At 43.8% G+C, this 25119-nt stretch overlaps 1 protein-coding gene across 1 annotated transcript; it reads left to right on the top strand.

Moving 5' to 3' along the window:
• Positions 1-373: 373 nt before the first annotated feature.
• MARCH3 (membrane-associated ring finger (C3HC4) 3, E3 ubiquitin protein ligase) lies at positions 374-25119 on the top strand. Its single transcript, XM_009697807.1, has 4 exons — positions 374-567; positions 2733-2940; positions 19213-19422; positions 24961-25119. Exons 1-4 carry the CDS (start codon positions 374-376, stop codon positions 25117-25119), a joined length of 771 nt encoding a protein of 256 aa, XP_009696109.1.

Raw genomic sequence — 25119 nt, 5'->3', positions numbered from 1 at the left:
TTTAAGTTTAAAAGCACACAGAGTGAAGATTGTATATTCCTTTGCAGCGTTTTTTGGGGGAGAGACAAAAAGATTATCTTTCCATTTATCACTTGTGACTTTAGGAGTCTGCAGAGAAAAAAAGCAGAGCAGAGCCCTGGCTTGCTGTTTCTGAGACATACAGACTGTTTTTCCACAACACGTGTCATTGTAAGCTTCCTGCCCCTGCTAAGCAGGTTTCAGTGGGCTGGGGCAGGGAGACAGGGGATGTTTTTTCTCATGCCTGGTATCGATCAATGCAATGGAGTTGCAGACAGGGAGGGACGTGCCCCTTCTCCCCACCCCACCGCCCTGTCCTCCCTCCTCCCTAGATGGGGACCCACCGGCCACCACCATGAGGACGAGCCGCTGCAGTCACCTGCCGGGAATCCCACCGGAGCGCCCACGCCCACTGGCACCCGACGGCAAGACCCTGCCCGGCGGCATCGGTGGCGGCCCAGCCGGCAGCTGCCCACAGTATGTCATGCAGGTGTCAGCCAAAGATGGGCAGCTGCTCTCCTCCGTCGTGCGGACGCTCGCCACGCAGAGGTACATGGGGGATGGCGGGACAGGATGGGTCCCTTCCGTGCGTGGGCTCGAGTGCACCCTCCCCAGCTGCCAGCTGCAAGTCCTGCAAGCTCTTGAAGGGAAGATATGGTGGTGTGCTTCATGAAGGCTTACCATGGTGCACTTGTAATTAAACCCTCATCCTAACTTTATAATGATTATGCTGCATATGTAATTAAGCCCTCACCATTATACTCAGTGAAGAAGGGGGAAGCAAACTGCTTAGGGATGCTACTGCTGAAGTGCACCAGCTGCAATAATTTCCCCTGATATGTAGTGGGAGGCTTTGGCAGGCGCTGTCTGGCACGGGGTGCTGTGTTTAGCTTGCGTGCTGCTGCCAGCACTTAGGCAGCACATTTCCTTCACGCTTCCCAAGTCAGCGCCCTGAGCGGCCAGACAAGCTATTTCTAGCAGAGGTGCACACACAAGTGTGCTGCTTCAGCCATTGTCCAAGTGATTGAGAGCAGCTCTCTGCTGTCAGTTTGGAATGGCAGATTAGTGATGAAATAAACATTTAAAGTATACCCTTTGAATCATTAGCCTGCTTCGAGTTGATTTTGTTTTCATTAGAAGCAAGAAAGAGGATGCTTAAAGGTTTGGCCACATACAGGTTTGAGACCTGGGTCAAAATTAAGTTCTACTTCACTGGTGTGAAGCTGGAAAGACCACAGGGGTCTTGAAGTAGCCCTGGATTTTCACAAAACAGCAAATATAATCCAATCTACTGCACTCATGTGAAGAGTGAAATTGTTAACTGCTGTTGCATGTGCGATGTGACAGCCTGAAAGGGCCTTTTCCCCTTGTAGCAACTTTTTTAAACCTAAAAAAACCATTTTGCACAGCTCAGATGTGTGCAGAGCATTGAACACAACTTCATACTGTTTTACCAGGCAGATTGAAAGGAGCGGGCTGGCTTCTTTATGCTTTCCTGAAGTTACACGTGAGTGAGGTCTACCTGGGGCAGTCTGCAAAGAGCCAGAAGAGGGACAGAGGGAACAGCTGTGTGCCACCGTACACTATCCGCTAACGAGGTTTTGTCAGCGACAGTGACAAAACCTGCTTTTCTGAGGAGATCACCTAAGGTGGTGTATGTGGTAGGGAGAGTTTTTGTTTCCAAGACCTCAGCCAAGAGATCGACCCTCTCAGCCTTGGCAGTTGCAGGGGCTGAGTTGAAGCTGCGGTGAAGTGGCTCCATGGTTGAGCAACACTGGTGCTTGCAGCCTGCTCCTGCTTTCCTCCCGCTGTGCTATGCCCAAGTACCCCAGGAAGCCGCACGACTGCCTTCCTCTTTCCCAAAAGATTCCTTTGTAAAACGGAGATTCTCAATAGGAGAGTCTCAGTCGGAGTCTTTAGGTTTTGACTGGCAGGAGGAGCACACATCCCCCTTTGCATGTCAGCACCCCACCACCCGGAAGGTGGGTGCTTTAGGGGAGGCAATGCTGGAGAGATAGCCATGGGCAGCAATGCAGGAGGGATGTGTTTGGCACAGTCCTACTTTTCAGTGCCATTATAGCTCTCCTTGAGCTGGTCATGGGATGTTGTCCCAAAGAGAGGGAAACCTTCCCCTGGGACAGGAGCTTCCTGCCTGCACAAGCCTGCCTGAAGTTTTGGCCCTGCCTTCACACTGCTATGGGGCAAGGTGCTGTTGTTTCAGATCTAGTAGTCCCTTGCTCTTGATCGCTGAAAACAGCTTACCCTATACGTCAGAGTGTCATCACTAGCAGAAGAGATGCTGCCCTGTAGGTTAGGAGTGATGCACAGATGATCACTATCATAAGAGGTGCCCAGCCGAGGCAGGCTTAAAACTTCCCTCATGCATTTAGAGATTTCTGGAAGTGGCTGCTCTGCTGCACTGTGAAGAGGTGGGAAATACAAAGATATTGAAGCACTTTGTCGTCTGTCTCTCATCTACCACTCTGATGTGTTTTTCAGCCTCCACTTTCCCCTTCCCCACAGAAGAGATATTTTAAACAAGAATACCAGAGTGCCTGCGGCCTTTAGCCCAGCAGCTTGGTGTGCTAACTACAGAGCAAAGTAGCACACTGCAAATGTTTCCTACGTTGTTAATTTGTGACATACAGAGAGAAGGAGGGAGAGGCTAAATCACAGCCCTGTACAGTGACCAGCCGTTTTCTCTCCTCCTCCAGCAGCCCCTTCAATGACCGGCCGATGTGCAGGATCTGCCATGAGGGCAGCAGTCAGGAAGACCTGCTTTCCCCCTGCGAATGCACGGGGACCCTGGGGACTATTCACCGCAGCTGCCTGGAACACTGGCTGTCGTCTTCAAACACCAGCTACTGTGAACTCTGTCACTTCAGGTTTGCAGTGGAGCGCAAACCCAGGCCGTTGGTGGAGGTCAGTACGTGGGCCATGTCCCCGAACGCTTAGCTTCAGTGAGCAAATCATCCCTTTTTTTGTATAGGCATCGCAAAGCCCTTTGCAGCTCCGTCAAAGCCAAAGCAAGCTGTGAGTTTTGGGCTTGGCAGGATGAGAGCGGGAGCTCAGGGAAAGGGCAGGAATAACAAAACCCTTATTTTGAACCAAGTCAAAACAAGCAAGAAGAATGAGATTGATAGGTTTACTTCACTGTAAATGCGAGTGAAGATCTGGGGAACAGCGTGCAGCAAATTCCCTAGTATACCATCCAGCTTGGTAGAGGATGGAAGAGAGGTAAGTTAACAGTTTCTGTGCAATGCAAGACAAGTGTCAGTAATTAGCATACTAAATATAGGTCAGGAATTTTGTTTTGCTTGCTTTTGAGAGAGAGGTAACAAACTGAGGAGCCTTAGAAACCTAGTTTCTGTGTCAAGCCCACAAGAAGGAATTGTTCTTGCTCAGTGTCTGGCATGTTTAGCCGTTTGTGAGTGACCTTTTGGCCTCGTCTTGCCTGTGTACCAGACTGAACAGTGAATTGGACAATTGTTTCTCCCTTACCAATTAAAATGCAGTTTTTGCCAGCTATAGATGCTTTAGTGCCTGCATGAAGTTTGCCAGGTAGGTTTTTTTTGTCCTCAGGAAAATTAAAAAAAAAAAAAAGGAAAAAAGCCAAGATCACTATCTTTACACTGTTGATGATCTTTCTCCACCCCTATTTTAATTCGGAAAAAAAATGTAAAAATTATGGTTTGTGTTGGAATTAAAAGTGAATTACAAATAATAACATTTTACAAAAGTAATGAGAAGCACCTTAATTGTACCAGTTGGTGACACAGGTGCTTACATGCTAAGCTTGGGTTCAGGACAACATGTCTTTCCTGTGCATCTTCATTGTTCCTGTAAACTGTAGCAGAACTGGTTGAAGGAGATATGGTATTAAAAATAAGTGGGGGAGAGAGAGAGGGTGTATTGTTTTGCTCTTATTCACAGATGAGAGGATACAGGATAAAACTGACTGCTGGGAAGTGGATCTGTGGCCCGTGAAGAGAGCGGGTGAGCAGTTCTCATTGAAGACTACCAAAATTGCTTTATGCTGGATTAAGTTAGGCATGCGCATTTTGTGTCTAAGCCTTAAGGATAGTCTTCATTCTTCCTTAGGATCAGCAAAAAATGATACACGACATGGTATTTAGCACAAGACCTGTATTCTTGTCAAGCCTTAACTAGAGCAAGCCTAGGCCAGCTGTGTTCGATTGCCTCTGGCTTGTTGGTTCATGCTTCTAGCAGGACTCCAGCCTCTCCCAGGAAGCTGGTCGCAGTTTGAGAAACACTGCTGTTGAATGTTCTCAGGCTGTCAATGACTGAGCAGCAAAATCTTGATGACTGAGTGTTCTCCAAGGAAAATAATAACATCTTTCGGCCAGCTGCTCTGAGCCTGCGCCAAGCAGTTTTTGGTTGCAGTTTTGGTGCGAGGATGATGCCACTCTGAATTTGCCTTCTGAAAAGAAAGATAAGCCATGCTGAGGTGGTGCAAAATAAATGTTTTTTTTAGAGTCCAGCTTCTTCAAGCTGTTCACTTGGAACAGCTGCTCGTGAGACTTGCTTTGCACAAATGGGACGTGACATTGTTCAGAGCTAGTGATGACTGAAGAAGATGAAAGTGGAGCTAACCCTGCCCAGGCTGTGGGAGTCTAGTCGCTTGATCATTCCCTGATGAAGTGAGGCTTCTTTTTTGGCAAAAGCAGTAATAAATAATAGCAACAACAACAATAATAATAATGATAAAGCTGTCTTTTGTTTCTTAGCTGAGGACAAATGAGAAGCAGGTGCAAGAACATTTCTGAAACATAGTACACATTGTTAATTGATATTGTTCTCTTTACTACCTCATCTTTTCTTGCTTCTCAGCTACCATACTCACAGTATTTCAGTGCGGTAATCAACAATTATGTGCAGTTGCAGAAAAGATCATAAAAGAAAGCAACTGACTTTTTTGAAGTCTTTTGTGATCTTATACGAGGGGTATGATTTCAGTTGAGAAGGGAATTGAAGCTCTACTTTTAAAGTTGAGAGCAGAAGAGACAAAGAGTAACTGAGTTGTATGCAAGGGGTCAAATTAAGCAGAAAGATATCAGGCAAACTTGTTGATTTCTGTTAGTATAATTTAAGTTTGTTCTTAAAGTTTGTGCTTATTTAATACACAGTGCTTTGAAATCCAAAGACCTCCCTGTGCAAATAATTACAGCAAATCTGAAAGTTCGCAAATCATGACTAAAGCAGATGCAAGTTGCAAGATTCCCCAATCTTGTGTGTCCTAAAAGCACTGTCCTGTCTGTCTCCCTGTATTACCTAGAGTATGATGGCATGGAGGGAGGTGTAGCAGGCATAGTAGGACCATCTTTCACAAAAACCTGCTATAAAGTTTGGAGAAGTGGCAAGCCAGAGTGGCCACCTGTTTTTAACTCAGGTATGTGTGTGTGTATGCTTGGGGTGGGAGTCAAAGTTCTCTTCATTTAGTAACATAATTAGTTCTCCAAAGATTACCGTGAACCTCATAATGGAAATGGTAAACGGTCCTTTCAGTGGAGGTGAATGATGAATTTACCAATGCGTTTTAGGAGGTCTGGAGGGACTGTGGTACTCATGAAGTAATTTATAGAGCATAGTCTATAGAAGGTTATCCAGTAACTCCTCAGCAGGCCTTATCTCATGCAAAGAATATATCCCATCCATTGGTCAGTGACAGATATAAAAATGCTTGAAGCAATCAATCATCATATTCATCTTTTCCCTTAGAGATTTTCCATCAGGAAAAAAAATGATATTTCTGATTATTCAAAGATGTATTACTCATTTTCTTAAAGGGGCCAAATAAAAGAAGAGAACATGGTATTATGTTTTCTCCTCGTCCCTTCACTGGATTGATCACTGCTTCTTAGCAGCTTAGCCATGGGTATGAAGGAAATCTTAACAGAAAAGAATTTGAGATACTTCACTTGCTTTATCTAGAAATGTCTCTGCTCTTAGCACCCAGGAGAGGCTGCAGCAGTAGTGGGCTTGAAACGAAGTGGGCAGTAAGTGGTGTGGCTGGTTGTTCAGCTGTATTCCTTCTTCACCTGTGTACATTATTATGGAAGCAGCAGAGGATTTCTTGATTTGATCAGAACAGGCTAGTGAACCCATAGCATTTCTCCCACTGCCCTGCCTTGCCAAGTTGCTAGTTTTCCATTAGTTCATTATGCAATGAAAGCAAGTGCTCCATAAAAAATTATTCCAAGATGGCTTTTTGACTTCTTTTAAGCAGTTACCCATGTTCTCACTAAGGATGTAGGCCCATGCACTCAACAGCAGATCTTTAGCTCAGATACCAGGGGCATATCTACAACTATATCCTGCCTCCTGTGTACATCATGCGTAGGATATAAAAACACAGCTCACCTTTACTTTCTCTCCCCAGCTTACCTTATGCATAGCAGCCTGTTTTTCCTGGATTTCTTTTGCAAGGAAAAGCAGAGGAAAAATAGCTTTCATTTTGACCTCCATTTCCTCTTTTGTCCTTTGTATCTTTTCTCCATCGTTAGCTTCTCTCTGGTCAACTAACTTTCAAACTATGTACTTCTCAAGGAAGATATTCCTTTATCTATGCCACAGGACATGTTTTTGTTGTCTGGGGCAGAAACATCTCCCAAAAAATGTACAATCTGCTAGCTGTTTTTTTGCCCAAAGCCCAGCCAGAGAGGCAGGAAATGGTAGTGCAGTGTCAGGCGGATCCATCATCTCAGCATTGCATTTGTGAAGCTTCAGACATTCTTGGTCCACTTCTTTCTTTAAATCAGGTTATTTTCCCCAGAAGAATTGTGTTTCTGAACCATGACTCGGGCATTATGGAGGTGGTTAACCCCTCCTTCAGTGTTCAAGAAAAGCGATTTGTTCATTGCCATCCACCATGTATGACTTTTGCCTCCTGCTACGTTGTGGGGAGGAGCTCTGTGACTTGTCTTTTGTCAAGTCAAAGAAGGACACAGCAGGGAATGCACACATTTCACCTTCTCCATAGGTGTTGGTCAAAGGTTGGTCAGCCAAAAAGATTGGTCTCCTTTACAGTTCCTTGTGTCCATACTGTTGACATACATGTGTCAGAATTGCTTTCTGTTCAGCCTTCACAGATTTTGTTAAATGTGTGGCTAACACACTGCAGGTAAGTGCAGAGCACCCTCGTGTCCTACTTGACTTTCAGCACTTGCACTACCTTGTGCAAGTTAGCTGGACTGAGCTAACCGGGACCTGCCACACTCCCTCCAGATGACCTGGTGGGACTTCTGCTCAGAGACTGGACTGATGCTCCTCAGCTCTCCATTGGGACCTGGAGCTTCCTCATTTCTCAGTCACTCGTGAACTTGTTCACACCAGCTGCACTGGAGAGAACATGGTATATTGTTGTAAAGGAGCAAGGGATGGAATGTGATAGAAAAAAGAAGGTTTTTTTCCATGCTGAAGATCACTGAGTCCTTCTGTTCATCTCCCTTCTAAAGGGCACCCAGCAAGCTCTGGCACAGAAAATGGAAAGCAGAAACACCAATCAGATATAATCTACTGGAGCATAACCTTTCCGTAGCACCTTTGAGGCTGCCATTTGGAGTCACATTTTTGCTAGACAACGTGTTGCTATTGAGGCACTTGGCAGGCACCAGCACAGCAAGTCTAGCCATTTTGCGTGATTTCAGAGCTCCTCCTTCAGATAAGGGGATTGTTTGCAGACTTCCACAGCCCTACAGTCAATTAAAAGGAGCTATTTGCCAGTAATTCAACAGACGCTGTCCATTTACATATTACCAGTACATGCACGTTCCCCTCAGTCCCAAGGTTCATGATACTGCAAAATTCAACTCAAGAAGTGCAGGCAAGGTCTGAACCCACCTTTTCAACCATGTGGTAGATGCGCAGCACCCTTGTACAGTCTGCTGGAAATTAGAGGTGTGCGGGATGTGTACTTGGGCATATGGATATCTCATTATGAATGTACCTAGGGATGATGCATCTTAAGGAAAAAAGCAGTTGCTGCTGAGTAGCCCTACTTCTCTGTCCCATGTCTTGGTCACCCCACTGCCAGTGAGGTGCTGGCTGCATTTGACACAGAGGACCCAGGCTGAAGCAGCAGAAACTTTAGACACCGGAGGAAAGAAAAGTCAATGACATGGTGGTTGATGTGTGTAGACCTGATGTTCCTTTTGGCAAATGTGGAAGGATCTCAGAACAAATACGGTGAAATCAAACTGCAGTAGTTTCAGTTAGCAACTTTTATAGACCTTCCACTTTTATATAAGCTGCTTTTTAACTCAACCAGTCCACAGAAAAAAAATCCACTGTAGAAACATGTGACGCTATTCATGTAGATGCTCTTGCTATGTTTCAGCATAAAGATTAGGCAAGCTTTATATGAGTATTATATATCTTCTTAATTTCAGTTTCCAGATTGCATCTATATTGCTTCTACTTGGCTTAGTAAAGAAACAGACACAAAAAATGGCAGTACAAATGTATTTATGTGCACTAAAATGTTGTTAGAAAACAACCAACTACAACATAAATATGATATGGGAACATAATGTGACTATGTAAGTCAGACTTGTAAATTATTTGTATGTTTTCAAGCAACCAGGGTTTGGTATCTATTGGTTCATTTTTTGCAAACAAACAAACAGAAAACACTTAATTAACAATATCAAACTCATAAGCAAAACAACATGACTAGGAGAAAAAGTCAAGATAATCATCACAATATTGAGCAGAAATTAACTTCAGTTTTTCCCAATCTATTGCTGGCTGTAGAGCTCATGCTAGAAAAGAAAAATAAATTTAAAAAAACCCTGAAACCTGCATCTATGCACAAAGTAGTTAAGATGAGCTTACATTATCATTTAAAACTTCCAGAAGCCTTGCACTGAAATATGAATTTACTTACTGTGCAAGACTTTGAGTCATACTGGTTTTATCTTTTGGGATTATTTTTACTTAGTGTTCCTCTCCACTGCTCAGTGAAGCAAGTCATTAGCATTAAATTACTGTAATGAAGAGACACCAGATTTCCTGCATGTAGTTTGTAGAAGGATCACTCTTAAAACCAGAAGGAAATTGGTGACTCAGTGTAGTCACCAACAAGGAAAAACTTCATGAATCTAAGTTTGGTTTTGGCTGTCAGTACAGCACATTAGGGCTGGGAGCAGCTAACTGAAGTATGTACATTCTCCCTCCCTTCTTGACTCAAAAAGGGCAAAATACGAAGGGTAAGGTGATGGAGATGCTTTTGTACCTAGTTGTCTTCAACTGCGAAAATGCCCTCCTGAGACCCAAGTCACAGAGGGAGAATTTGAAGCAGCCATGTAGTTTTCCAGTAGAAGTAAGTCTTAGTTACATAAAGTATTACAAAAAAATAATCAACTCCCCAATACATATAGTTTTAAAACCATAACCTCTTCAAGACACACTTTTTACACCTAGAGTACCATACTCTATTGATTCCTAATGGGGAAAAATCCAAAAGAGACCAAAATAAGCTGTTCTCTCTCCTTTAAAGAGAAATTAAATAGTTGGTTTATGTTCTTTACAGAAAAGCTTTGTTACAGTGCTTGGCTTTTCCCAAGCAAAAATCTTTCTTGCAATACTGACAGCAAGAATGCAAACAAAAGCAACTCTCCCCCTGCAAAACTAAAAAGAAAAGAAAAAATTACTTGTCAGTGAACAGACTGTGCCTTCAAACCATGACATCTGTAACTACTCTTCCCTAAATTTGAAGGATCCCTAGTGATCAAGGACAAAAAATGTTGAGCAAAGTTCCCAGGAGAAAGTAACTGAACAATCGGAGAGGAAACAGCTGCTTTGGAAAAGGCCAAATGCTATTATTTAAGGTCTAGCAAGATGAGGGAAGATGCCGTGGCTTTTCAAATGTACAGCTGTTTTTGGTTTAGATAATGTTTTTGGTGGCTTTTCTTTGGACATCATGATTCTGCAATACAGTTCTAAACTGCCTGGTTACCATCTCTGTCCTGCTGGTATCATTTCCTACCACCAAGAGAAGCCAGTCATAGTTTGCTTTTTCTAGGAAATAAAAAGTGCTAAAATGAAAAGTGTTATTGCATCTGTCTTTTTGGAGAGCTACTAAGCATTTATTATCTATCATGTCTTTACTTTCCTTTTATTTGAGCTTGTAGATCAGGACATTTGCATTGTGTTGAAATACACGTTATCAATAGCAAACCTGCTTAGCTTTTGATTTAAAATGCAAAATGTGATTTTTGTTGATTGATTTTCTTGAATGCATACATTTGTCTGCCTAATTGGAAATACATTCATCCAAAATAGAATGGGAGCTTTGAAAAACATACAGATAAAAGGAAATACTGCTTCTCCCAGAGTTCCACAAAATCTTTTCTCTTGACAGATCTTGAAATCTTTTACCTGAATCAAGCGTCACCTGAAATATAAACTAAAAGTGGATAGTACGAAAACACAATAGTAGTAAGCCAGATTCAGCCTGGAGAAGAGGAGGCTTCGAGGCGACCTCATTGCAGCCTTCCAATACCTGAAGGGGGCCTATATGAGCGATGGGAACAGACTTTTTAGTAGGGTCTGCTGTGACAGAACAAGGGGTAATGGTTTTAAACTAAAAGAAGGTAGATTTAGACTTGACATAAGGAAAAAATTTTTTACAGTTGGGGTGCTGAAACACTGGAACAGGTTGCCCAGAGAGGTGGTGGAAGCCCCATCCCTGGAGGCATTCAAGGTCAGACTGGATGGGGCTCTGAGCAACCTTATCTAGTTGGAGATGTCCCTGCTCACCGCAAGGGGGTTGGACTAGATGACCTCTAAAGGTCCCTTCCAGCCCAAATGATTCTATGATTCTATGATTGATGTTAAAGGATACAATATTGTTTAATTGAACCTGCAGGAAATGCCATAGACTTTTACAGCACAATTTAGCAAGTTCTGTCATTTGTTTTCAGTATCAGAGAATCACTAATCCTGGTTTTAGACATTAAAGTTCTATAATCCAGAAACTGAACACCACATCCACTGGCCACTGTGTTATTGCTACTTGATGAAGCATTGTGTATCAAACTCCTGTTTTTCATCTGGCAAACTATCCAAGGTCTAGATTGCAAATTCAGTTATGATGTGATAGCAATAGCCTGCAGTACTCTCCTTACACTTAGCTACCACCTAGAGTCAGTTCCTATCTGCACTGTTGTTTATTCTTTCTACAAAGCAAAAAAAATTAAAGGTATGTCATACACGCCACTTACAATGAATGACATACTATTTCCACTTACAAAAACATGCAAATGAAACTCATTTGCTATTTCAAAAAGTAGCTTTGGCTCATTCAGACATTCACAATAAAAATATTCCCTGGAACTTGAGTTAAAATAAGGGTTTAACTTAAATAAGAGCAGACTCAGTTACAAAGAGGCCATAACATTAGCATAATAAAGTTGCATATATCAAATTATGTAGTTTCTAGCTGTCAAATAGACAGACCTCTGTCTCTGGGACCAAAGGAACATCTCTGTGAGCTGTCACCATGGCCTTTCTAAAAGCACCCACTAAAGACAGTAATATTGTGCGAGTTTGAAACTCAAAAACTGAAATATAAATATTTTTTCAACCAAAAAGTAACTGTCAAATGTTTGTTTTCCTTGGCAACACATTAACCTAGAAAAGTTTTGAGTCACCCAAAATGTTTCATTGCACTGAAAACAAATGTACATACCATTCTGGTCTGGGAGACTTTATTTTGAGTTACATGTAGTTAAGTTTAGTTTCAAAACATTTCTCTGAAAAAGGTTAAAACAAATTTTTCAAGTAAAAGTATTTGAACAAAACTATTCAGATGTAATGATTTTGGGGGGGGTTTTTTGGCCAGTAAATGCTCCTCCTGGTCTTTAAAAATGTCCTTCATTCAAGAGAACACTCTAAAAAATCAGGCAGTATCAGGCTTTCTTTTCTTAAAGCCCAAGGCAAAATGCTCCCATTGGTCACTGCTGACGTGAAACCAGAAATTGCAATAATTGCTACCAGTTTTGCTTGTGTACAGGCTGCTTTCATCAAGATTCACTGCAGAGCTATCAGAGTGAGAAGAATGAAATGAACTGATATGTTTGATGTGTTATACACTATTTTTAGTTCAAAGGGAAACACATTTAGGGAAGACAATTCCTTCCTGTGTTCTCCCCCCAGCTTCTTATGTGATAACTATTTACATACCTTTGACTAAAAAGCAATGTGATGGATTTTCTTCATACTCTGTGGAATCTTCTTTGCTGCTGGTATAACTCCAGCAACATTTATGTAAAATCAATTTTTCAAGGAAAATGTAGTGAACTAAAACGGGCTTCCCAGTAGAAAGATTGTAGCCTTAGGAGCTGATCTGGAAAACATATTTTACTTAGCATTTGTGAATCATGTAATTGAAGTTAGACCTATGGAGGTGAGTGCTTCCAGGATTTGGCCTTTGGCAATGGTGAAGCAGCTCAAACTTGTGGAGGTGTTTTACAGCAGTTTTCTGCTGGCAGCTCATTTTGATTAAGTTAGACAAATTCCCAGTGTGAGCTTCTCCAGGGTGTTCTAGTCATTGGTTGCTGCTTGTTCTGATGATTTCCTTCTTCAAATGTAAGGCTTCAGTTTGCTGGCATGTCACACGAATGCCTCCATCTGCCTCCCCTTTCAGATAAGCCGTTCTCCGGTCTCCAGTTGTGTTTGCTTAGGCAGGATGAAGTAAACCAGTTAAAGGGAAACTGAGCCCATTTGCCCATCTGAGAAGTCTGAAGTTTCAGATTATTTGACAACGTGAAATAAGCATCCTGTACATTCGCACTGAAAGGGGATTTTGGAGAGTTTCATAGATCTGGTTTCACATGCAGTTTGAAATATCAGGTAAAATTTTGGAAGCCAGTATTGGGCTCATAGACCAAAAGTCCCCCAGGGACTGGTGCAAATCGATATTAAGTTCCTAAGCACTAGAATTTGCATTCAGTTGAAGGAAGCGTGGAGACCCTCTGATGGAGCTCAAGAGCTCAATTTAATCTTTCTAGGGCAGATAATAATTTAAATTCAACTCTGCTTTGTGAAGTAACTGCAACAAATCCCTCTATGTGTATTACACATGTCAGTGTGTGAGGTTAAAGCGCCTCAGGAGTGTTAACAGCATTTTCTCACATCAAATGCAGTACATCAAAAATCCCTTTCAAAACATTAGCAAGTTCCTTCATAAAACTGTGTCAGCTTTGGGAGTTTTAGCCTACACTGCTCTTCTCAGGAGGCTGTTCCAGAGCTGGATGCTCTGAATGCTGGGAATTTTTTTCTGATTCTTACCCTGAATTTATTTATGGCCAACTGTTACCTGTTTGTTCTTAAGCCAACACTATCCATTAGCTTAAGTAGCACTTCTCCTTCACCAATGTCCCTCTTCAGTTCTCCCTTCTTTTGGCCATCCCCAAGATGCACTTAGAGCATGACTTCGCTGGGATAAATGAGTCAAACTTTTAAAGTCCCCTCTTGTGTTGTGGGCTTTCTTTTTTCTTCATGCCCTTTCTGTTTTCCAGTTGAAGCGATCCTGTCTGAGCATAGGAGGAGATCACCAGTGTGTCTCAGTGGAGCTTTTGCCACCGCCTGCGGGCTTAGGCACACGTTTGCTGGGCAAAGAGATGCATGGGCAAAGCTGTTGCCCTGCCCAGACCGATTGCTATGGCTGTCCTTTGGGGAGTGCCCATTCCCATTCATTTCAGCAACACCTGCCCAGTTTAGCTGAGCTTGGCTGAACGGAAAGCCCCCTTGCTGGAGCAGTGTGTGGGGTCCACGCGATGGCAGCAGCAGCACCCACTGCCGAAGGGGTGGCAGGGACAGCTGGGGGAGCAGGGAGGTGCCATGCAGCCACAGCTGTTAGCTCAGGGTTTGGGACGTGTTTTGCTTCCGTGCAGAGCCCATTTGGTATGTGTCACTGTGAGGAATGAGGTGAGACCCTATGTTTCTTCGAGGGGCTGGATTCTCATCAGGTGTATGTTAGTCTCCAGACGCGGGGTTTCTTTTCTTGTGTCAGTCATGAGCCAATATTGCATTGTGCATCGGGCGCTGCGCTTACCTGTTCTTGAATTCGTGCTTGCTGCCATTGCTAAAGTCAATTTGTGTTCTGTTACTCTGGCTCTCCACCTGTGTGTCAGGGATAGGAATCACTGCTCACTTTAAGATAGCACTTGATAAAATAGTGGGTTGCCAGGCAGGCCAGCATTGTGCTTCAAACATAACCCTTTTTATGACCTTTTTTATTTTCCCCTCAAAATGGAAATTATTACTGTGAGAGTCTCAATTTATTGCAGAAATAATTGAGCACATTGACACACTTTAATAGGACAGATTTCAGAGTATCATAGTGCAGATCTGACAGTTGCATCTGGCCTTGCATCTTGTTCTTTGCCAGCAGGGCAGATCCCACTGTACTGCCTCGCTAATTAATCAGCTCAGGACTTCATTGGGATCATTCCGTGGGTTTCAGTTTCACAAAAGGATTTGCTGACTTGGCTTTTTATCTATAAAGTAACTTGACAGTGCATGTTTCCAAAACGAAAGACTGAACCCTAGAACCTAAACAGAAGCAGATTTAGAAACATGTGTGCACTACTTCAGGAGAAAAATACATGCTGTGACTGAAATCCATACAGCCATTGAAATTACTTATTCATTGCTTTTGACTTCCACTTCAGAACTAGCTAATGAAATTTCTCCAGCTTTTAAGGTTAGACTGTAGAATGGCGTGTGTGTGTGTGTGTGTGGTTATTTATTATCTAATACTACTCTTGTCCTAGCCTCATCTAATATTTGAATTGCTTGGGTTTGATTCTTTGTTCATATGAGTCAGACAAGACATGAGAGTGCAGGGAGCTATCAGCCTGTGAAGCAGTCTCACACATTTTTGCCTGCTCGAACTTTCAGTCAAGTTAGATGGCACACTGTAAAATGCTGTCTTAATTCAAGTGCATTGTGAAAGTCATAGGGTAGAGTTGACATGTGTCTTAATGCGTGTGGTTCCTCACACGTCTGTGTTCTTGCTGTTCTTCCTTCTCACTCAGATCAATAAACAATATTTCTTGCACTGTCATCTGAGCTGCACGGATGCCAAAAGGATCACAACAGACTGCAATTCGAGTATGCAGCCTCCACTAAATGGACTCTGAAATTTTGCAGTGCATTCCTCACCACCCAGTTACTTGGGGACAGTCACCACATAGCACTGAGATAAGGAGATATTGACATTTTAGGGTCTGCCCTGGGGAAGTGGTGAACACCTGCAATTCCCATTGAGATCAAGGAGAAGTGCCGGTGCTCAACAATTCTCTTGTGGGTTACTTTTTAAACAAATACTTTTCACAAAACCTTTTTACAGTCACCTGCAAAAGCAGAATCTCCATTACCCGGTGCTTTCATTTTCTTAGTGGTTTCGTGGAAATTGAACAAGGTGAAGGTTGCAATCAGTCCTGTCTGGAAGCAACCAAGTACAACCTGGAACTGTTATGCATGCAGCTTTGGGGGTGTTCTTAAGTAAATGGAGTGAAAGCTCCAAGGAAAGTGGTGTGAGCCTTTCACACATGACTTTATAGTGTTCAAATGTAAAAATATTTCTTCTTGTTTGGTACAAGCTGTACTGTGGCAAGCCCTGCTTTCAGCCTCTTCCAGTTCTGTCCCCCTTACCGATGGGGTGGGAGGGTATGCAAGCGGCTGTGTGGGTGCTTAGCTGCTGGTTGGGGTGAACCCACCACACCCAGTATTCTGGTATTCTAAATAATCTTGAGCTTAAGACACTGCTTGAAAAGGAAAAAAAACAATATTGAGCCTCCCTCATTAATTAGCATCTTCCCTTACAACCTCTTGCTTATAGTAGGACTTCCTTAGAATTTTAAAGGTATTCAAGCAAATTAAAAGCCTACATCCTGCAAAGAATGTCTATGAACATATTTTTGTGTTCTCCTAGATTTCTGACTCACATGAAAATGGATCTTAGGCTGCTGAGTTACCGTGTTGCAGTTAAATGTCAAAAAAATCTTGGGAAGTAGATAATTTATTGTTTTAATCTGAGAGATGGTGAGGCTGAGGAAAACTTGTCTACTGATTCATGTCTTTCTGCTCCTGCCAGATTAGTTCCTGGTTGCACTCAATTTCTTGGCTGTTGTTTTACCCCATATGAAGATGGAGAGATAAATGCTGTATTTGTTTTCATGGTGTGGGCAAAGCAGGAAAAGATGAAGCGGGATCTGAAAATCTGCCTGGTTTACAGAGTCCCTTGGGAAGCAGTCCTGAAGGGGAAAGGGGTCCAGGAAGACTGGACATCCTTCAAGAAGGAAATCCTAAAGGCACAAGACCAGGCCATCCCCATGTGCCAAAAGATGACCTGGCAGGGAAGACGGGCCTGGCTGAGCAAAGAGCTTTGGCTGGAACTGAGGAAAAAAACGAGAGTTTATGACCTTTGGAAGAAGGGGCAGGCACCTCAGGAGGACTACAAGGATGATGTGAGGTTATGCAGGGAGAAAATTACAAGGGCCAAAGCCCAGCTAGAACTTAATCTGGCTACTACAGTAAAAAACAATAAAAAAGTATTTCTGTAAATACCTTAGCAGCAAAAGGAAGGCTAAGGAGAATCTCCATCCTTTATTGGATGCAGGGGGGAAACATAGTGACAAAGGATAAGGGAAAGGCTGAGGTACTTAATGCCTTCTTTGTTTCAGTCTTTAGTAGCAAGACCAGTTCTCTGGGCACCCAGCCCCCTGAGCTGGAAGACAGGGACAAGGAGCAGAATGAAGCTCCCGTAATCCAAGGGGAAATGATTTGTGACCTGCTACACTGCTTGGACACACACAAGTCTATGGGGCTGGATGGGATCCACCCAAGGGTACTGAGGGAGCTCGTGGAAGTGCTCACCAAGCCACTTTCCGTCATTTATCAGCAGTCCTGGCTAACCGGGGAGGTCTCAGTTGACTGGAGGTTAGTGAATGTGACTCCCATCTGCAAGAAGGGCCAGAAGGAGGATCTGGGGAGCTACAGGCCTGTCAGCCTGACCTCAGTGTCAGGGAAGGTTATGGAGCAGATCATCTTGAGTGCCATCACACAGCATGTACAGGACAACCAGGTCATCAGGCCCAGTCAGCATGGTTTTATGAAAGGCAAGTCCTGCTTAACTGACCTGATCTCCTTCTATGACAAGGCGACCCACTTAGTGGTCGCAGGAAAGGCTGTGGATGTGGTCTACCTGGATGTTAGTAAAGGCTTTGACACCATTTCTCACAGCATTATCCCGGAGAAACTGGTTCTCATGGCTTGGATGGGCGCACTCTTCGCTGGGTGAAAAACTGGCTGGATGGCCGGGCCCAAGGAGTTGTGGTCAATGGAATTAAATCCAGTTGGCGGCCAGTCACAAGTGGTATTCCCCAGGGCTTGATATTGGGGCCAGTTCTGTTTAATATCTTTATCAATGATGTGGACGAGGGGATTGAGTGTAGTCTCAGTCAATTTGGAACAGACTGCCCAGGGAAGTGGTAGAGTCACCATCCCTGAAGGCATTTAAAAGACATGTAGATATGGTGCTTATGGATATAGTTTAGTGGTGGACTTGGCCATGCTACGTTAACGGTTGGACTTGATGATCTTAAAGGTCCTTTCCAACCTACACGATTCTATGATTCTGTGATAGAGATATGGGATACCTAGGTGAGAAATATTCATTAACTTGCACAATGCCCTTAACCTTGCCCTCTCTTGTCAAAACTCTTGAGTCCTGCTGTTCCTCTGTGTCATTGCTGTAGCACTGTAACAGGGAAGAAGAAAAAAAACCTGAGGTGGCTGGGAATAAAGGGCATTAACTGGTGAAGGGATGAAGTTGCCTCCCCAACCTTAGTTTCTGGAGCTAAAGAGACAGAACTGCTGCTGGCAGGTGTAATACACTGGGGGGAATGAAAAAGCCAAACAATTTAAGGATGCACGAGCCTTATCCATGTCCACTGGCACAGAGCCGCAGTGGCTTTGGTTTCTTGTTGTGCTGATGACAGTTAATGCAATAGCTCCCTGGAGGAGCATGACTTTCCTTGCCTTCAGCATCACCTCTGCACTTGGAGCTGGGGCCTGGAAGGGATGTTCCAGAGAGGGAATCAATAGCCTGCCCTGCACCCAGCTCCGACCACACAGGCATCTGGGGTTGTCACAGCTCACTCCACCTTTACTGTCCATTCCCAGCTTTGATGCCTGCTTAGATCATGGACTCTGTAGGGCAGACATGGTGCTGTGCAGTACGTGGTGTGTTTGCCCTCAGTGGCTAGGGTAGTATGTACAGCTCCCAGGCTGGTTGGGGTTCGCAGGTGCCACAGTAAGAAATATTTGCTAACCTTGGTAGTACTGTGGATACAGTTACATGCTCAAAGAACAACAACAAAAAAAAAAGGGGGGGGATATGCTGCAGTCAAATCCTGCAGCTTACATTGGCAAAAATTGCAGGGCTTGGTAGTCTTCTGTTCAAATATTGACTTGAGTGATGAGGGGGTTTTTTTATTAAACAGTCTCAAGTGTACTGTTGTAGGCTGAACTTCTTTCACCTCTGCTATCTAAAATGCTGTTTATAGAAACATGGGCGTGTGGGCTTGTTAGCTGTTCAGTCAACCTTCTCTTCAGCCATTGACTTTCAGGAGCTATTTTGCAAGATTAATATCCTCTTAATAAAAGTAACCTTGTGTGCATTCAACTCTGCTAGCATGCAGATATTTGAAAGCAAGTTGAAGATGACTTTGCCAATATTACAATCAGAATGTAAAAAAAATTACAATCTTAAAATAGCATACAAAATATTAACAAATATTTTCTGCACTCTTGAGTTGTCAGGAGAGCGTGTGAGTCTTTCCATGTTAAGAAGGGTGTCTCTCAAGCAGTTCAGCAGCCTAATGCCAAGGGCTGCGCTACGCAAAACACTTTGCCTTCGGAAGGCAGCCTTTACTACAGCTGAATAAACGATGTGGTAGATATGCATGGCTAAAAGTGCACATCAGCAGGCAGCGAGGGGAGAAGTTCAGGTGGGAGCTCTCTAGGGACAGCCAAAGCCACTCCTGCGTGTGGTCCATGTTACCTCCTCAAAGGGGCAGGTCTGCGTTTTGCAAGCGAGAATTTAATCTCGGGTAAAACGTCCTCCCTGTGCTGACACTTGCTTTGTCTGCATTTTGCCTGCAGTGGCTGAAGAACCCAGGCCCCCAGCACGAGAAACGGACTCTTTTTGGAGACATGGTGTGCTTCTTATTTATCACTCCGCTGGCAACCATCTCTGGCTGGTTGTGTCTACGAGGAGCAGTGGACCATCTGCACTTTAGTAGTAGGCTAGAAGCTGTTGGCCTCATTGCACTCACTGTCGCACTCTTCACTATTTACCTCTTTTGGACCCTAGTAAGTATTGGTTTTCTATTCAACTCAAAGGAATAAGGGAAAGAACAAATCAGAAAATCAATTACACAGTTCTGTAGAGTGGGTGGACCGCTATGCAAAGCATTGCTTTTATATACCTTCTGTACTGATAAATTTAAATTACATCTGCAAAAAACGTCTTGGTTCCACCCTATTCAAGTTCTCTGGAAAGCCAGAAAGACAGTTTGCCTTTGGGGTCAGTAATTCCCAAATCCCAAACACCAGAGGGGCTAGCAAGAGAAGGAGACAAAGAAGTAACATGGAGGAGTTCAAGACTGATGCTAAAGCAAGGGGTTTCATCAAGGAGAATGTGCAAAACGTCAAGACACAGCACACAAAAAAGTTTTAGGTGAACAACCTGTCTGCCACAGAGGATTCAGATTTTATTCTAATCCAACATCTGGTCAATTTTACAATTCAAAAGCCTTGGATGTAGGTGCATCCCATGCTTTCCACATTCCTCCTGCTCATGGCACTGTGGGAAGTCCACGGTAGAACATACCTTACACCCAGGTCCATAGAAATGTGGCTGCCTTTGCAGTGCAGACTTAATCACTGCCTTATTCCCATCCTGCACCCAGGTGTGCTGTCACTTGTGTGCCAATCCATCCTAAAAGCCACTTGTTTTGTACCAAGTTGTTAAACTGAGACCAGCTCCTGGCCCCAGCGCACCAACAAACACCTGGCCCAGCAGAAATGAAGGGAACCCAGAGGACAGCTGCCAAAATTGTTTATCAAGCCATGGTCTCGCAGGTCACTGAAAACCCCAGGTTACTGTTGAGTTTGACATTTCACACTTCTAGCTCTGGTCGGGGGAGGAGGACAGGGCAGTGGCTGCAGACAGGGAGCATTCACACTAATAGTGTAATGCTCGTGCGAAGGTGCAAGGTTCTGCTGCTGTGACAGGAGGAGCTCATCTGAGCCTGTGCTGCCCTGGGTGGGTGCAAGCCCATGCTGCCGTGGTGCTGGCATGGCCACTAATCCCATGGGGCCAGCGCCCAGCTCTCCCCCTCAGGGGGTATGGCCATACGAGTGTGGCTGACCCCTTCCAGCAGTTTTTGATCAGTGTAAGCTCCTGAGAAGGTGGCATTTTAAGAACTGCATTAGTGAGCTAGCCCACAGCAAGAAACCCCTATGCTGAGCCCAGAGGAAGCCTGGAAAAGGGGAGGTGGGGGGAAACACAAAAACCCCATGATACCTAACAACTAGCTCCAAGAAAGCTATGAAAGGTAACACCTTGTTTACTTCATTTGTAACAGTGAAACCCTGTCTCATCCATAGAGGACTGCAGGCTAATTTTAGCAGGACACAATAGTAGGGAAATCTCAGAGTTTTGTCTCAGCCTCCTGCAGTTTCCCTTATTGTTGTTTCTACTTCCATTTTCAGTGAAGCAGCAGCAACACTCCCCTTTGACATGATGGCCATCAAACTCCAGCAGTGGGCTAGCACTTGTATTTCCTGCAGTACTGTGTGTAGATGTGTCTATTGGGTATTCAAGAAAGGTTATTCAAATTTCCTTTGTGTATGACTGTCTTAGAAACCCAAATGCTGTCCAATTTACCTAATACACATAATTCACAAGCACCAAAATGGCTGGAAGTTGGAAAGGGTAGTCTGGCTATGTAGTTGGACGTAGTTAACCATGACAGATGGACATATCTGATGTTGCTCATTAAGACTTCTGCAGCATGTCAACTGTAGTCCCTAACACTGTCATTTGCATTTTAAGTGGCAAAAATCCCTTCTATTCACCTTATAACTTTTACCCCTTCAAAAGCATACAGAGAAATGTGTTATTGGCACACAGAGAATGTGGTGATAGTAAGCCGATGTAAATGCCTACCTTGGTTGATTTAATTGAAATACAGTATCTTTAGTGTCCACTGAGTTGTGGAAGATGTAATTCCACTCTAATCTATTATTCAGAGCAGCAGGAGGTGGATGGGCTCATGAAACACTGTATTTATCAGGGAAGGGCAAGGCAGAAAGCCTTTCAGGGCACAGTAACCCTCCTGTCCAGCATGGGATTAATTCAGTGGGCAGAGCAGAGAGACACGGTGGGAAGGACTCTCAGGCTGTCTTCACAGTACAGAAGGTGCCCTCATTGCCCTCACAGCATTAGCACTGGATGGAAGAATTTTGAGGAGGTTTAAGTATACCTGCAGATTAAGGCTTGAATGACAGTGTTTTCACATGCTTTCTCAGAGGGCAGATTAGCAAAGTCAAGGTAGAGGTTTAAAGCAACTACTTTACAAATGGCACTGAGCACCCTACATGTGGAAGACATGCCCACTCTCTGCTTAGCGGCCTGAGACCCATCAGTCATGCAGGAAAGCCCCAGCCTGCATTTGCCTTGGGGAGGCTCCACACTCTTCTTGCCCAGAAGCAAGGAATGGACTTGCACACAGAAGTGCTAACCCCATCAAGTGCTTCAGCAGCACCTGCCCTTTAATTTTTCAGAAGTGGGAGACTCCTGTACTGCTTGCTTAGTTATGGCTGTGCAGGGAATGTATTAAGTGCTGTGGGGTAAATTACACACAACATGTGATATAATGCTCCTTTAGGTCCTGGGAAAATTAAGAAAACTAAAACTTCATTTTACTTCTAATAAATCAGCTTATTTTCTCTGGAGGCAAAAGCTGGCATATAGCTTATTTACACACCACAGTTATCCCAGTAAGCAGAGAACAGAAGACATGCTATTATTAGCATCCAAGAGGCTATTTTATCCCTTGCCCTAAAACAACCAAGTTCGCCGTAAAATGCTGTCACTTCTTCTCTGCATTTAATCACTGTAACTGATGTACGTACACAAAAAAAAAGCCTGCTACTCCCAAGAAAAAAGCTTCAAACACAAACCAGAAATCAGTATTTAAACTAAGAATTCAGGGCCACACTCTGCTCTGTCTTGCACGCAGGTAATCTTGACTCCTGCAAGATCAAGTAGCAGCTTGGAGTACAACAGGATTTAGCCTTATACCTTCCAGTATAACCTAACTGCTGGTTTAAAACAAAGGCTAGCTCAAATTAATTCAGAATAAGCTACAAAGATAGATACCCCCCTTGCTATCCTATTGAAGAGGCGAACAACAGAGATTAGTAAAGCTTTTGTTTTAAGTAGATGTAAAGCTGGCCTTTGTTCAGCATCTCCAGAGTTTGCATCCAGTGTAACAGCTTAGGGTGAGTAACCATGGCTCTGCTGAAATGCAGTAGCTGACATCACTTGGAAACTACCTCCAGGCAAGAACCCATTGTAAACAAGCTGTCAAACTTAACTAGGATATCCTGTGAAAATGCCTTAAACAAGCAAGCAGTTAAAGCCTGGGCTTAACAATGCAACCATTCCTGAAAGAATCTCATGTGATGCTACTTGAAAATTCAACCTAATCTCTAGCTCACTCCTCTGAAGCAGTCACTGCATTTTGCATGGCATTCATCTTTGTAGGTGGTTTGTTTTTCGGGTCGGGTTTTCTTTGTTGTTTTGTTTCGCGCCCTGCAGCCCCCCCCGATTTCTGCTGATACTGCAGTGCCTTTTTAAAAGAGATTTCTCATATTCTTTCATATATGATGTTCCACAGAAACAAAGATGCAGACTGCTTTACCCTTCAGCGGGAGCAGAGTAGATTGAAAGGTGGGGAATCAAATCATCTGTTGGAAGAGCTGTCTTTGGGCAGCTTAGTGAACAAAAAAAAGCTCTATAGGTTTCTCTCACTAAGAGCAGACAGCCATATAAAGATCTAACAAAAAAAGGTCTTGTTTTTGTCCCTAGTATGGTTTTGTAGAAAGGTAAATCTTTTATTTAGCGCTCTTTTTGCACTAACGAAGGTGTTTTGAAGATGCATTCACAGGCATGTGTATTACTTAATATCCCTCCTAAACCTCACTGGCAGCCAGGCTGTCATTGCTGTAGGGCTAGGAAAGCAAGCAGGTCAGCCTCTTTTGACAGCAGCACACACAGCCACTTCTCTGCAAACAGTCAGCAGCATCTTCCACCCTCCTGCGCAAACCAATCATCTTACCTCCAGCCTTTATGGCACTCTCTGCCCTCTGAATAGCATAAGGACATGGACCAGTTGGAGCAAGTCCAGAGGAGGCCATGAAGATGATCAGAGGGCTGGAGAACCTCTCCTATGAAGACAGGCTGAGAGAGCTGGAGTTGTTCAGCCTGGAGAAGAGAAGGCTTCGAGGAGACCTTATGGCAGCCTTCCAGTACCTAAAAGGGACCTACAAGAAAGCTGGGGAAGGACTTTTTACAAGGGCATGTAGTGATAGGACAAGGGGTAATGGCTTTAAACTAGAAGAGGGAAGATTTAGATTAGATATTAGGAAGAAATTCTTCACCATGAGGGTGATGAGGCCCTGGAACAGATTGCCCAGAGAAGCTGTGGATGCCCCATCCCTGGAAGTGTTCAAGGCCAGGCTGGATGGGGCTGTGGGCAACCTGGTCTAGTGGAAGGTGTCCCTGCCCATGGCAGGGGGGTTGGAACGAGATGGTCTTTAAGGTCCCTTCCAACCAAACCATTCTGTGATTCTATGACCTACAAAAGTGGCAGAGGTGCATAAAAATCAGTGACAAATGACCAGCTGGATATGAAGACAGAAGAGCTGACAAGGCAAGGTTCCTCCTGGGCTCACTGTGTGGGTCCCTCCTGCTCACAGCTTAAGAACATGATAATTGTCATATGGCACGTTTCACCCAAAAGGTCCCAAGCCAGTTTACAGGTTTGTTTTGTTTTAAAACTGCCCATATACATCATCTTACACAGACATAACTCTCATTAGACTTGGCTGTCACTAAAATAAGCAGTCAACTAGTTTAAAAAAAAAAGTACAGGACCAAGCTCTCTTGTAGAGCCACAGCAGTCAGTCATTTCTCTTCCACTATTAGCAGAATCACACTAAGGCTGAAATTGAGTAGCTGATAACAATAAAAAAAAAATTCAAAGACAATCTAAAATTGAGATACACACGTGTTGGCAGATAGCTCACACTCACCTTGTTGTATCTATGCAATTGTGACTTTGATGCATTCAGCAATAAAATATTACAAGGTACAACATACAACCCTGTCAGTGTTTGCACACAGCTTAGCTACCTACAGGCCTTCACCATTCAGTCAATTACATTATTTGTCAGTTTAACAACCTGCAGCATAACGGTACCCCAAACTCATTTTTATTGTATGTGGCTGCCAACAATTCCAGCTCTTGGGAAAGACAAGGGCAAGACATTTGATTTTTCATGTTATAAAAAGTGGGATAAGAGGTAAGTAACAGCAGGAAGTAGGGCATAGGCTGCTCTTCTCTGCTGTGGCAACTTGGGGAACAAGCCACCTACATGATAGGTCTAATCTTTGCCCGCTGCTTTTTCCTCATTTTTATTCCACCCTTAAGGCTGGGATTTTATCTGGCTGCTTATCAGCTTTTTGTTCCACTTGAAGGCGTTTTCCCCCAAACCTCAACTGGTTCCTTGGAGGACTCCAGTGACTCTGAATGCAGTGCATCTCTCTTCTCTCCCCAGGTATCCTTTAGGTATCACTGTAGATTATACAACGAATGGCGTCGGACCAATCAGCGGGTGATACTCCTAATCCCAAAGTCTGCCAACGCCCCCTCCAACCAGCAGTCCCTGCTGGGCCTGCAGTCCCTCAAAAGGAACTCAAAGGAGACAATCGTTTGA

The sequence above is a fragment of the Cariama cristata genome, unplaced genomic scaffold (genome assembly GCF_000690535.1).
Source record: "Cariama cristata isolate BGI_N322 unplaced genomic scaffold, ASM69053v1 scaffold9743, whole genome shotgun sequence".
Lineage (NCBI taxonomy): Eukaryota > Metazoa > Chordata > Aves > Cariamiformes > Cariamidae > Cariama > Cariama cristata.
Note: the sequence above shows the minus strand (reverse complement) of the source record. Positions and strands in the feature narration are given on the sequence as shown.

What these genes read in the sequence shown, in the direction of transcription:
- MARCH3 (XM_009697807.1), top strand. Translation starts at nt 374, where the DNA reads ATGAGGACGAGCCGCTGCAGTCACCTGCCGGGAATCCCACCGGAGCGC. An exon ending in CGGACGCTCGCCACGCAGAG is followed by an intron (nt 568 to 2,732) that starts GTACATGGGGGA and finishes CTCCTCCTCCAG; the next exon opens with CAGCCCCTTCAATGACCGGC. An exon ending in TTTACCTCTTTTGGACCCTA is followed by an intron (nt 19,423 to 24,960) that starts GTAAGTATTGGT and finishes TTCTCTCCCCAG; the next exon opens with GTATCCTTTAGGTATCACTG.